We start from the raw sequence: 14926 nt of genomic DNA, 5'->3' as shown, positions 1-14926 counted from the left end.
CATTAGTCTCGGTGTGGCAATGGAAACGGCTTGAAGGTTCTGAATGAAGGTAGACACATCAATTTTTAAGAAACTTGGAAAGGTAAATCAATTGAACTACTAGTCAAGAAATAACGCAAGATACGTTTAAAATTGTGTTTTGCAAGTATTGGTTCGAAACTGATGCAAGCTTTTGAATCCAGACAGAGCAAAATCTGATAAACTGAAGTTAAAATATGCTTGGAAGAATCCCAATACTACTCGACTCTGAAGTTTCAAAGAACAAAGAAAACATTGATTATAATGTATATAGTCCACAAAAAGGTGTTGACCAGTGAACTTAATCTTGGTCAATGTCAAGGCATTGAGAAGGGTGGGAATTGCATAAAAGAAGAAAATGAGTGACATGATATTTGGTCAAAGCAGAAGTACAGAGAAGACCAAAAATTGCACAAAGCCAATAATTGTTTGCAGTCGTGTTTTAGTGTTAATAGGCTCTCAGCAGTAGCCAATCTGCAAGGACATACAAAGGTAAGTCAAAGAAGCTCCATGGAATTTTGCAGGCCTGCGAGACATGATCAAGGTAAATTCATTTAGTCTTGGTGATTTTATTGTTACTTTTTTTAGTGTACTTAATCAATGGGTTGACTTTTTAATCTCAAATAGTCAAACGTGTCAATGGTCAAACCAGCTTAAGTTTAACCAAACTCACCAAGTTTAAGACATAAGAACTCCTAAGTCACATATTCAAAAATAGATGTCATTATTACTCGTATTGAACACCATGTATTAAATGTAAATTCAAAGTTTTGGACCACAAAAGATTCAGGCAAATTTATCCAGACATGTTTGAAATTCTTCTGCTTCTAGTGCACATGTTGATGTGGTTACTAAGTATTGCCGAGTATGTGTTCATAGCACTAGAAGTAAGCTATAAACTAAAATATATAGTGGTGGGTGGGAGCTAAATTAATCGGATAGTTGGTGTAACCGTAGATATATGCACGTTAGTTTTTGGGTGCAAAATGGTACGATTTTATCCTGGAAACCAGTTTCTCTAAAGAAACAATATCTTTGATAGGCGACACTGGAGCTGTGTTTTCGCTCACTGTAAAATGCTCTCCTTGGGTTCGGCTAACCACACTATACGAGTATGTATATGATTTACTGATTTATGATGCATGATGTGGAAAGTCAAAGTGTTGAGGAGGTTGGGAATTGCATGAGAGAAGACTGAAGTATATGTGGGTCGTTACAAAAGTACCCAGAAGACTGAAAATTGCACAAAAGCCCAAAATTTTCAGAATTTGCAGTCGTGGTTTTGTGGCAATGGGCTCATATATTATACAATCAAAATATTATCCAATTTGCCAAAGGTTTTTTTTTTTGTAATATCTTCATCTTCTTTCTTTTGCGTTTTGTACTATATCCTTGTGTATATCTATAAATCTATACCTATATGTATATACTGTATATATATCAATCCAATGTTGTTGGGTGGCAAACAATTGGATCTCCTTTTTATATGTTTCTAAAAGGCTGCCCGATTGATATAGGATTTAGGTTTTTATGTTTCACTTACAATTTTTTGTTGCCTTATGTTGATTCTTGGATAGCCATGGGTTACGAAATCTGTTGGGTTTTTGTGATGAACAATGCTCGTCGGTCTTTTGGGTTCCGCTTTGTTGTTGTTCTGGAACTTCATGGATACGCTGTGAGCATATTGGGCTTAAGATTGTACAAAGGACTTGCTGGTCTTTTCTAGGATGAAGATTGACGGTATTAACTTTTCGGCTTGTTGTTATCTCTTTTAAGAGAATGAACTTGTAATTAATCATTAGTTTCGGTTTTATTTAGTATGGCAATGGAAATTGCTTGAAGGTTCTCAATAAAGACAGGTTTCCAAGAAAAAAGGTAAATCAAGTGAATGCCGTTTTCAAGAGACTCACAACTATTAGTCAAGAAAAAAATGCAAGAAAAGTATTGGTTGGAAGGAAGATGCACCCGAAACTGATGCAAGTGCAAGTTTTTGAATCCAGACAGAGCAAAATCATATATATTGAAGTCAAAATATGCTACTCAATTCGAACTTTCAAAGAACAAAGAAAACAGTGATAATAATGTATATAGTCTACAAAAAGGCGTTGACCAGTAGACTTAATGTTGGTCAAGGTCAAGGTATTGAGAAGGGTGGGAATTGCATGAAAGAAGAAAATGAGTGACGCAATTTTTGTTCAAAGCAAAAGTACCGAGAAGACAGAAAATTGCACAAAGTCAATAGTGGTGATAACTTGCACTCGAGGTTTTGCGATAATGGGCTTTCAACGATGGTTGATTTGGAAGGAGTAAAAGAAGGTCCATGGAATTTTGCGGGCCTGCAAGACATGATCAAGGTAAAAAGAAGCGGGGTCAAAATGGGTTGACTTTTTAATCTCTATCGTGTCAAATGTCAATACTAGCATAAAAGTTAAAAAGAAGCGTAGTCAAAATCACAATAGTATTGATATGCGGATGTCAAATGTCAATACTAGCATAAAAGTTAAAAGTTGAACTTTTGGAATGACATGAATTTCAACTTCAAGTTTGACTAGTATATAAAGTCTTTCGCTTTCCAGCCAAGTAAAAACATTTTTGTAAAAGTTTGTATGTAAAACTCATCTATACAAATAAACTTTACAAACTGAATACCAATTGATGAATTTTAACTTTCACTTTTATTAGTCTATCTCAGTTAGCAAATCTTATTTATAATGATTTGTTTGTAAATATAGTATATATTAGTGCTCAGGCCCGTCCGATGGACGGGTAGTCTTAAGATATATCAATCAAAGCTAAAAAATTAAAATTCAATTCGAGCAACAATCAATATGACAAGCATCACAACTTAATCAATACGAAAGCTAAAGAAGAAACATATAAAAATTAATTCCATATAAATATTGATTTCAGTTTACCCTTTTCTTTTTTCAACTTTAGTTAAATAAAATGATTTGTAGTTTTTTATATCTAAACTTAATACAAATACAAACAACATTTTATACTAAACAATTTAGAGTTCAACTCAACAAAAAAAGAAACAAAAAGAGAAACAAAAAGTGTACAGTATATAATTTGAAAAATACATACCAGTTCATCAACAAAGAGTATATCGTACGTTTTGATTTTCTTCGGGTTATTCCACTCTGAAACAGTCCATACATACACAACACGGAGTCGTAGATAATGGTTAACATGTATTGGCTTAAGATCTTCAAGATGAACTAATGTGGTCTTATTTTTTTGTTATTGAAGAAGAAACCATAATGAACCTATAATGGACAACAAAATAATTTAAAACAGATAATGATAACAATAACATAAGAATTCAATGTTAAATGTTATAATAATTATTATTAAATATGAACATAGTATATAAATAAAAAACACTTTTGGTAGTCGATCGTAGCTCTTTTATTTTGCCTTTTATTTTCTTTTTTGGGTTTAGAATATGTGATGGTTTTTTCTAGGTTGTATGTATATAATAATTTTTGTGAGTCTTTTTTATTAATAATATAAAGGTCGGCCTTAATAAATATAACTATTAAATAAATATTAAAAAATAGTAGATTAATAAAGAGGATGAATTAGGCTCAATAAGGGGGATTAAGGGTGCCAAATGTACTCCAAACCCCCTCTTTAAGTTATATTATAAATTGCTCAATCTCACCATTTCATTATTAAAGGATATCCAAGCTAATTTAAAAATATATCATTATATTTATAAAAATCCACGTTAACACCAATAATATATTTTCTTGAAAGTAACTCTATAGCGTTTAAAGTGTTTTAGAATATAACCCAGCGTTATATAATTTTATGAACAAAAATTTATAAATATAGTCTATAGATGACACGTAAGCGGTTAATCTAACCAACATAGAGAGATAAAAAAGAAAGAAAAAATATAGACATACTTTAACTAATAAAATTGTTGTTTGTGAAATATTCATAAACCCATTATTACAATTCACAATAGAATATGGTGTGCCGCAATCTATTTCGTTGTGTGCCTGTTCTCCATTTTTTCTTTAGAAGGGTGGCACTCATGCCAGGATGTTTACTGATAATTATGATTGGATGTTTAACTCATGCTGATTTTTTATATGCCTTCCCCATGTTTAGCCTTTGGAAAATTCTTACATACCGGTTTTCTGAGCAACCATTGGATGCAATCTAATTGTAGTTATAATATTTATATTTACATCAATAAGTATTATTAATACTATACTCATAAGGGAAAATGAGTATCTATATATATCTTAAAGTTTTATCATGGGAGTGGGAAAATTTGCCGATTTCTATCGTTTCATTGATGGTACTTATTAGGGTACTTAATGAGGGTTAATTATTTGATATGTACACATAATTAGTTCATGGTGTTGTATACTTAATAAGGATTAATGTTTATTTGGTTAATCCATATTTATTACTCCGTATGGTTTATTATATATCACTTAATTATCTATATATATCTATATAAAAGTTGGATCAAGGAGTGGAAAAATCTGACGCTTTTTAGCCTTTCATTTATGGTATTTAATAGGCTTAAATATTATTATTATTACTAACTAAAGGTAGGATTGGAACTTTTTGGGCTTTTTAGCACTTCACTAATGACCTTAGTTAATATTATTCTCTAATAATACGTATATCATCAATTATGCATTATACACCCATTGCATTTGAATGCCCCGGTTATTTAATAAACCGAGTCTTTGCACTACATAATAAAAGCCCATCCATCCAACATTAGTCCATTTGTTGGTTTTACTCAGCCCAAACACTTCCTATCTTCGCCCAAACCGAAGACACAGAACAACTATCTTTTTTTTTTTTTTTGGCTTTTCTCTTCTTTTCTTTTTTTCTTTTTAAACAAAAGCGAGTTGATTTACTCTTATTAAAAAAAAAAAACCTTTCGTCTCCTTCTTCTCTCTTTCCTTCATCGGGTGTCCGATCAATATTCCAACCCAAAGGTAACTCTTTGTAATTTATACCTGTCAAAATTTTTATATTTATTATGTATTTATTGATACTGGGTTCATGAAAAGTCTTGCTAACCTATGTATATAAATAATGCATTTAGTTGGAATGGAATAGTATTGCTCACTGATACATTTTATTTGTTTGTAATGGCCAGCCTTAAGTTTCGGATTGCTCCTACCGTATTCATCTTGATCATCCTTTATTTTTTCTGTCTATTGTTGATTTTGATTTGATTTCTTTTTTCTCTTATAGGTTTGATGGAGTAATTGTTCAGTGATGCTTTCACTTATGCTAACACCATCAATCCAGATTATTTTATATTGATTTCAGGCAAAAAAAAATTAGGGTTTTTATGTTTCATTTTCATTACATATATCTTTTACCTACACATTGCAGTTTAGTTATGTGTTAAGAATTATTCATAATTTCACTGCAAATCTATTTATTATTGATATATTTTTTGGAAGTATTCCTGGATATGATTAACAACAACTGAGCAATGGTCTTCTATTAATTTAGTCTAAAAAACAAATGTTTTTAAATCGCAAGATTAATAGTTATCTTTTGGTATGGTTTATTTGAATTTAATTCTGATTGAACTTGGATTTTTGTAGGTACTTTATCGATCTAAAGCAATGTTTGTTGACACACCTATAAGGTATTTTAATGTCTTCCTTCTTATATATGTTGCAGTAATTAAAATAATAATAAAAATAATACTACTGATAAAAAAAATGGTTTTAGGGATACTATCTTTTTCGATATTTAAATTAATACAATTCTCTCCTTTATCGGGGGGAAAATGAAATCTTTGATAGAAAACAATGTAAAAACGTAGCCGAAGCTGAAGAAGCTTACACGAACTGAACATGAGCTTCAAAGGCCTTTCTTGCTGGTGGTGATGCTGCAAATGTTGCGGGGGGTAACAAGATAAAAGTTCAAGAGGTGAATCTCGACACTGTTCTTCCCTATCTATCTGATTAAATATACCATCACGGACATGTTAAGAGGCAGGGTATGCCGGAACCTGGCCCAAGATCGATTACCCCGGGAATTCTCTTTAGTCTACTTTATGTCAAAGTTTTATTAAAGGTTGTTATATTATGACTGTTTTTTTCAGCTTTTTTTACTCCATTATTATGACCAATAAGAAGGGAATTTCCATCTCTATGATATCAAGTCAATATCACCCCCATTCAGTAACTTGGTTAAATGGTTTAGCTAATTAGCATGGTTTTTTTTTTATCCATTTGATGTTGCGGAAGCTACTTATTATTCTCAAGTTTCGTTTAATTTGGGTCTGATGGGTGATATCGAATTCAAACCCTGCTTCAAAAACATACAAGAATACAATTAGCAACACAGACTAGAACAAAAAAACAAAGCCATAGACAGAATTTAAGTACTTGGCCAGATCGGGTCTATTTGCTTTGGCCAGATTGGCTCTATTTGCTTTGTCCACGATAGAAGTTGAGACATTTTATTGATTTTTTGTTTTTTAAAAAGGTTTATAATTTACTTCGGACTCGATAACTCAATGAAATAGATACTAGATAAAACCCATTTATGATCCCTTATACAAACTTTTTTTGACTTATGATGTAACATGTTTCAGGCTTCACTCAACTGATGGGGAACATAGAGATAACCCGTATATCGTAATTCCTTTTTATGTGGTTCTAGAATGGAATATTTTACCTACAGATACATTGAGTGTCACTTTGAGGGGGTAAATGTACTTCAAGGTGTTATACATAGTGTAATTGTAAATGGTCATGATAGGTGCTCTTCTTAAATTTCTCTAATCTAAAGTGAGATAAAATTAACTCCATGATGTTGACTGATACTCTGGATTATGTAGATGCAAAGAGTTAATTCTCGGCTGACCTTGTGAGTTATGCACTACTTATTAATGCTAACCGGAAAGTGCGAATCGAAAAGGGGGCTCCAACTTTTCTTAGAGATGTTAGATGCTGGTATGAGGTATGCTCATCCTTCATTCTTATTGTTGAATAGTGGTAAAAGTGGTAAGTGTGCACTTCAGACTGATAGACACAGATCCGTTTTATACATTTTATTAGTATAGTTCGTAAAAATTACTTATAATAACGCTGGGTGACTTCGACAGTTCTGTTTTTCTCACCTTACAAACCTTTTTTTACCCGAACCACTTGGCTTCTTTTAATATAACACTATGTAGATTGTGAATTTATCTCGCTTTACTTGAAAATATATAATATCACTGTATTTGAAATTTCTTAATCATATCAATGACTCAAGAAGACGGAATACATTATACATCCTAAAAGGATCACCGTTTTGACCCAAATCGATGTGTCCGATTATCCATTCTGACAGTCACTTTTCCACCTTTGTTGTTTTGTTTCGGTAGTTAAATCTAATTTCGGATATCTTATGCCAACATTTACTGTTATTATTTTTTTGTTGAGGCCTGGAGATAAAAACTATCTATAAAAAGTCGATAGTTTTTCGTATATTTTATTGAACATGTCCATCCACGCTAAGCACAAGTAGGACAACCACATTTATGTACTTCAGAAGTATTGTTTTATAATCCAAAAATTTAGAGTGCTTGATGGGCTTCTTGCTCTGTTTTTACTCATACTTATAGATATACATTTACTGGTGGAATGGAATACGAAGTTAAACCTACTAACATCAGTGGCAACAAATAATTTAAGTACACATGGAAATAGCATATTCCAGTTGGGGGTTTTTATTTATATATATTAATAGGCTCCATGTTAGTTGACACGCTCATTCGCTCAAATACTAATGAGGCGGTTTGTTACCGTCATGACTCATTATGGCTTATTATGGCTGACTGGTAGGAAACAGAGGTGAAAAAGGAACACGAGCAAGAAATTAGAAGATGTAAGATGAGAGACATTTAAAGAAAAATAAGACCAGTACCAATGATATGCTGTTGTTGACAATCATTAAAAAATAAACGGTGATCTAAAGGAGAAGTCTAAAAGAGAGGCAGATACCGTGCCTAGGAAGCCTAACCAGGTATAGCTCAAATTATGTTCATTTAATGTAGAATATTGTTGTCGTGTTTGTTAACACATTTTTTTACTCAGTTTCTTGATATTTGGACACTTAGGGAGTACTTAGAATATGAAATGAGAATTCATAATCCTCCTTCCAAGATCGATTTCGAGCAAATAGTTGATGACCCTATCTTCTTATGTTTCTTTGTTGGGAAAGACTTTTTACCACATATGCCCACTTTGAAATTCTTGAGTTACGTTTTGAACTTTTTTGCAAGTACCATAATATTGTTACTTTTAGTTAATCTTTACCATTACCTTTTATCTGCTTTCAGGGTGCTATAAATTTACCTTTAGCCGTGTATATAAAGGAGTTTAGGTCCCTAAATGAGTATCTCACTAATGAAAGCAAGGTAATTATTTTATAATTTATTTTAGTCGGCTTTTCACTTTCATGTTTCTACCCTGGTCTTTATAGTCTTCTGGCCGGTACTCATCTTCTGTTTGTTGCTTCTCTTTTTTATTTGCTCCCAGCCACTCAGCCAGACCTTAGTAAAGTGGAGCAGTTCATTCGGGCCGTGGGAACCTACTTATTGATGATTAATAAGCATATCTTTTAGTACCCACAAAGCAAATGGTGTTGATTCTTGCACTATATATATGGTTTGTAAATGATTAATAAGTATATATTTTAGTACCCAAAAAGCAAATGTTGTTTTGATTCTTGCTGAACACATGAGCTTTTAGATTCGCATTTACACATTTCACTATACATGCGTCACATAACTACTTCATAAACTTCCATTAACAATCTAGAAACTTCAGCAAAGACGTGAAACACATCAACTAACCCAGCCGTGCAACGCACGGATCTTCACTATAGTATAATGTTAGATATCCAATTTAAGTAAAAAACCTCTCAAAACTTTGTCGGTGGGTTCAATGAATTAATGACATATCAATGCTCTCTTATATCAACCGCAATCCAAAGTCCACGTTGGTACCTAAAACATTTTTTCTTGTATAAACATTTTTATTTTCATATCTAACTTAAAATTTAAATAAATAAGATACCTTAAAGATTCAGTCGATGTCGCATCATTTATATAGTGTGCTAGGTAAACCTTATGAAAAAAACCTATATACTTTTGTCTCCGAAGGTGATGAATTGATAAATAGTGGTGGTTAATTTTGGTGCAGAAAGATAGCCGTCTGGAATCTTCAAAAGGAGAGAGAAAAGTGTGATGGTTTTTCCAGGTGTAAGGTCATAACTTTTTTTAATGACGTGACAAGCTGACGTATCACTTAACGATGAGTTGACGTTAAAATTTAATGATAGTTCCCTTATTGAAATTTTTTTAACAATAAAATCCTGAAAATTAAACAAATTTCCTTTTTTAAGAAATTTCAGTAAAAAGGCTAAGATCTTATCCTTTCATATGTATGTATGTAATAAAATATTGGATAGATAAAACGTGGATAAAAGAATACAAAAATTAATTAATTTTTTCAATTTCAATACAAGATAGGTTTGGATTAGGACAGTGAACAGTCGCGAAGCCTCCCAATAAATCGGCGATTTTTCCCAAATTTACCTCTCACCTCTCTTCGGCGGGAAAACCTCTAAGAATTACCGCCACTTTCTTACCCTCAATAAATTTACCAATAAAACCCACAGTTGTCTTTTCAGTTTCCAAATATCTTTGGCGAGCCCTAATGGCAGAAGACATGAGCAGCATCAGGTCAATTCCAACGGAGATGATCACCGAGATCCTTTATCGTCTTCCGGCCAAATCCGTTGGTCGTTTCAGGTGCGTTTCAAAAGGTTGGCTGTCTCTACTTACTGAACCCGCATTCATAACTACCCATTATTCTAAAACCCTAAACCATAATCACCTCGTTTTTCAATCCTGTAAAAATCGTTCACTTTACTCGCTTTCATTTGGTTACCATCAAGATAAATTATCAAACCCGACAAAGATTCGCCTAAAACCGCCTAATACTTTTTACGGTTGTTGCAATGGTCTTGTGTTGGTCTCTGTTTTTAACCGCGAGTTTGGTCATAATCTCGTACTTATTAACCCGACAACAAAAGAATCCTTGGATTTGCCAGCGTGTACTCTTGAGGGTATTTTAAATAAAATGATGGTAATCCACGTCATGTATGGATTTGGTTATGATTCAGTTACTGATGATTACAAGGTGATTGCCCTTATTTATTTTTCTAGTTATGATAAGGCTATTCAGGATATCCATTATGTGTCTGTTTATAGCCTTAGAAGTAATATTTGGAAGCGATTGTTTGATTATCCGTACGATCATTGGCATAATCATTGGTATGACTGGAAATGTTTGTCGGATGCATTTGTTAACGGGTGTTTGCATTGGGTAGCTAAGAAGGGTCGTGATTATCCACCCGTTATCGTTTCTTTTAGTTTAGCGGATGAAAAGTTTAGGAAAGTGCCGTTACCCAATTTAGGTAAAGGTGTTGATATCATGAGTTTCGATGATTGTAAGCTTGTTGATCTTGGTGGAAAACTTGCGGTTTTGCTACATTGCAAAGGCGAGGTTTGGTTGATGAATAAGTACGAGGTTAGAAAATCTTGGACTAGGATTTTACTAAATGGACTCATGTCACTCAATGAATTTCCGATTATGGAGCCACTGATTTTTGATCACCATGGCAAGATTCTGTTTGTATGCCGTGACCTTATGTTGATATACAACGCTGAAACTGGACGTTTTCGTAAGCTTTTTGTCACTCGTCAGAATTTGAAGGACTTGGATGTTAGAGGTATGTATGTCGAAAGCCTTGTCTCCCCCGAAAAATTCAGAACAACCAATTAGCAATCAACAGATCCAGGTGAAGGGACATGTGATGGAGTAATTACGGCTTGGTTTGCATTTTACATTTCACTTGTTTTCAGTTCAGTTAGTTTTGAGATAATATGTTTCATATTTGTTAAAGATGATCGGTATGGGTTTTAAATGAACATGAGACATAACTTTTCCTACTAAAAATGTGGTAGTTTTATTAGATATTGATGGAATCAGATTTGATTGATATACTTGTTTTTGGTCATCAATATCATATGAGTACATGTTTTGTGATTACTATGTATATATGCTACTACTTTTAGCCTGTTGCTTGCATTTTGTTGCTAGGCGCATCCACGCCCTAGTGTTTGATTCCAAGATTCATTTTGTTGGCAGGGGCTAGCATTCGATTCTGTAATATACAGGTATATAAGTTACCAATTGCAGTATAAAAAATAGAAACAATCTATTAATAAAACCTATATATGCAATAGGAAACTACACAATTTAAAAATCAAGCGGGTTGATCTTCCACTATACTTTTTTGTTGTATATTGCCTGCCAGACAGTCTTCGGATTTTGTTGCACAAAACTTTACCAGTTTTATTCCTTCTCTTGTTTTCAGTTAAGTCATGAATTTCTTTGTATATTTAGACCAGGTCGAGGAAACATGTCAACTACAATATGTGTGAATGGCAAAAAAGGGTCCTGACCCCAACGGGGAATCCCGATATCCAAAGTACTCGATCGGTCTAGGATAGTTTGTTGGGTCAAGGGGGGATTTCAGGCACTTAACAGGTTTTTTAACTTAAGACGATTCTCATTTAACAAAAACTGAACTACTTATATGCATGAACTCGCAACAAAAGAAGCTTGTAACACGTTGAAGTTAATCATATACGAAACTTGTTTCCGATTGCAGCCATTAAAAAGCTTTAGGTCTTGATGGTCATATTAGCAGAGTATGGACATTAACATAATTATGGGAAAGGATGAAAGTGTATCAAAAGGGATGAACAACCGGAAGCAACTCAAGTATATAGACAAATGTTGCGCTTGGGACTTGGGGCTAGACCAGCTGGAGAGAAAGGGACCAAGCTGGAAATGGGTGTGACTGAGAAAGTAACAAATGATATGTGTGCCACATTTATGGGAGGAGGTCAGGAGGGTCTGGTCACTGTGGCATGGTGAGCAGCAATTCATGGAGCATAACCCTTGATTAAATCCATAAGTGAAATAGGATGTGTGTAATCATAAACCAATTACTTGAACAAGTCATATTTGCTGATTAAATATTTCGACGGTGAAGCCAAATGCATAACGACCCAAACAAGTTGATAGGGCAACCTGAATACCTGAAGCCTATGAAGCATCTAATAGCTCATACGTTGTAGTCAATGACGTACACCTTGTTAGGATATTAATTAAGCAAAGGTTTTTAGATGGAAGAAACCAGATGCATAAATTTACATAATATACAGTGGCCCTGTTTTCTTTTTGCTTAATGCACTTAATAGTTAAGAACTTAATCATTTAGTCGAGTTTCATGTTTCTTTTTTGACTTGATACACAAAAATAACCGTCAACTACATATATTTTACTTAATACATATACCTTAATGACTAGAAAAAAAAAACGGGCGGCCTTAATCAACACCACTTATACCAGGCCCAATCATGTGAATCCCAATTCAAAACAGCCAAATCCATATATTTTGTGTCCATAGTTTTTGTTTCCTGAAGATGATCAACAAATTAAAAACTCAATGTTTAGTAGTTTCACTTGGGCCAACTTTGAACTTGCTATGAAATATGAATAGGCACAACATACCAGCATCGTTATTACACCAGAAAACTGAAGTATATAAAGCATATTAAAACATCATAAGTATTCCATATCCAACCAACAATGAAAGTCATTGGCTTTTACAGTTTAGAATGAAAAGGAGAATAACTAGAAGCCATAATAATAATTAGATAAATATAAACCAAGTCATGCTTCAATGAATTGATCATGAAGAGATATCTAACTAGTTGTATACATTGAATTTTGGGGAAACGAGGCTCTCTGCATACGTACCTTCAAGTGAAAATTCAGCTTGATTCCAAACATAAACGTTGTTACTAAAAGTTCTTTTTTCAAAATCATATGTCAGTATGACACCTTGGATGCTACCATGGATGCAGGACACACGAATTTTTCCGTTCTCATACAGAATCATTTGCCTTCTCTATAGAAATTTTAGTGAATCTATCAAGCCGAAAAGCGATCCAAGATTCTTTAATACCATATTCATTCATCAGCAAAACATTACAATGCCAGTAGATGGCAAGCTTTCCACCAAGGACTGTAATTCTGGTACCCGTATAATACGTGATATTAATACCATCATCAGACACATCTGGTACTACTGGGATTAGGCTAAAACACTCATTTGCTAAACTAAACGTAAGAATATCTTTCGGAGTAAGCCAATTAAGAAACCCATCAAGATAAACACCATATTGCCAAGATTGAAAATATTAAGGACAGTCAAGGAGCCGCCTCCAAGTATTCTCTTTAAGGCTATATAGAGACACACAAGTTGTACGACTATCTTTATAGTAAGTGAGTGTAATAACCTTGTGATCATCCGTAACTGAATCATAACCAATTCCATGTGTGATACGCCATGACTTCTCATCATAAAAACCACATTGTGGCAATTGCACGGATTCCCCGGTAGTAGGGTTGAAAACCACGAGTGTGTCGAAATAATACTTACGAGATATCAAGACAAGACCGTTACAAGAACCATTGAACTGTATAGGACAATCCAGTTCAATGATAAGGTTAGTTGGTGTTAACATTGGTTCATGGTGATGCAACGGGTGTGAATACAAGGACCTATAATTGCTGATGAAGACTAGATGATTCCGTTTGAGGGTATTTTGATGGATTTTTATAAATGCAGGTTCGGTGAGCAGAGATAGCCATTCCTTTGAAACACTTCTGAACCGACCAACCGATTTTGAAGGAAGATGTTATAAGATTCTCTCTGACGATCTCTGCTGGAATCATGATGCTGCGTCTACGCATTAGTAGGTTTGGGATAATAATAAAACAATGATAAATATGTTGTAAAACGATAAATAACAAAGAGAAAGAAGAACAAGAAAAATAGAGACAAAGGAGAATTGTATAATTCATCTCATATAAAGGCATATATTTATAGTACAATGATAGCTTTTTCTCCAAGTAATTAATCTATGAATTTGTATAAAAGATCTCCTTAAAAGATATGGACATCCATTCCATAAATATTCATAACACTCCCCCTTGGATGTCCATCCACTAAAGATATTATGCCTCGTTAAAACCTTACTAGAGAAAACCCAATGGGACAAAAATCTAGTGAAGGGAAAAAAGTATATAATTGTTTTGATACGCTTGGGGATGTTGCCTCGTTAAAAACCTTGACAGGAAAACCTAGTGGGACAAAGCCTTGCTCAAGGAAAAAAGAGTGCAACGCATATCATCTCCCCCTCATGATCACATCACTTAAAATACTTATCATTCCCAAATATATTCGATGTTTGACATATTAAATGTCTGATTAGGATAAATTTCTTTGCTTCAATTTCAATCCTTTAGTGACACTTTCAACTCAAGATTGTGATCATTGTCTTGAAAATCTAAAGGGGCATTACAGTATCATTTGACCTCATAAGCATGAATGTCATTTATCACTAAGATTCATAAACAGGGCAAACCTTGCCTTTTATTTCACATTTAATTATTCAATCATCATTGGACACTCTTTCAGAGTACATTAATATTCAAATAATCAAAATACATGAAACTTATATCATACTCATATCCGAATTTCTTTATAAGTTTCAAACATAATACTTTCTATTCTCGAGAACTTTTCACAGTGTTTTAAGCATTCTAAATCATGAGACATGCTTCCTTCATTCTATATCCCTTATGGAATCTCAAAATCAAATGAGCTCTATTTTTATACTCTAGACGCGAATAAATACTCTCATTTTGCCAGACTTTTAGTTTAGTTGCTTCCACCAAATTTCTTCAATCTCAAGTGCTTGGACTTC

General features: G+C 33.5%; 1 protein-coding gene across 1 annotated transcript; it reads left to right on the top strand.

Moving 5' to 3' along the window:
- The first annotated feature begins 9560 nt into the window (after positions 1–9560).
- Positions 9561–11126, top strand: LOC122579662 (F-box/kelch-repeat protein At3g06240-like). Its single transcript, XM_043751877.1, has one exon. The coding sequence runs from the start codon at positions 9732–9734 to the stop codon at positions 10860–10862; it is 1131 nt and encodes a 376-aa protein (XP_043607812.1). The 5' UTR covers positions 9561–9731; the 3' UTR covers positions 10863–11126.
- Positions 11127–14926: the final 3800 nt, after the last annotated feature.

This window comes from Erigeron canadensis, chromosome 8 (assembly GCF_010389155.1).
Source record: "Erigeron canadensis isolate Cc75 chromosome 8, C_canadensis_v1, whole genome shotgun sequence".
Classification (NCBI taxonomy): domain Eukaryota; kingdom Viridiplantae; phylum Streptophyta; class Magnoliopsida; order Asterales; family Asteraceae; genus Erigeron; species Erigeron canadensis.
This window is presented reverse-complemented; position numbering and strand designations above follow the sequence as displayed.

Bases quoted from the DNA above. Each gene is read 5' to 3' on its own strand.
- LOC122579662 (XM_043751877.1), top strand. From the start codon at position 9,732: ATGGCAGAAGACATGAGCAGCATCAGGTCAATTCCAACGGAGATGATC.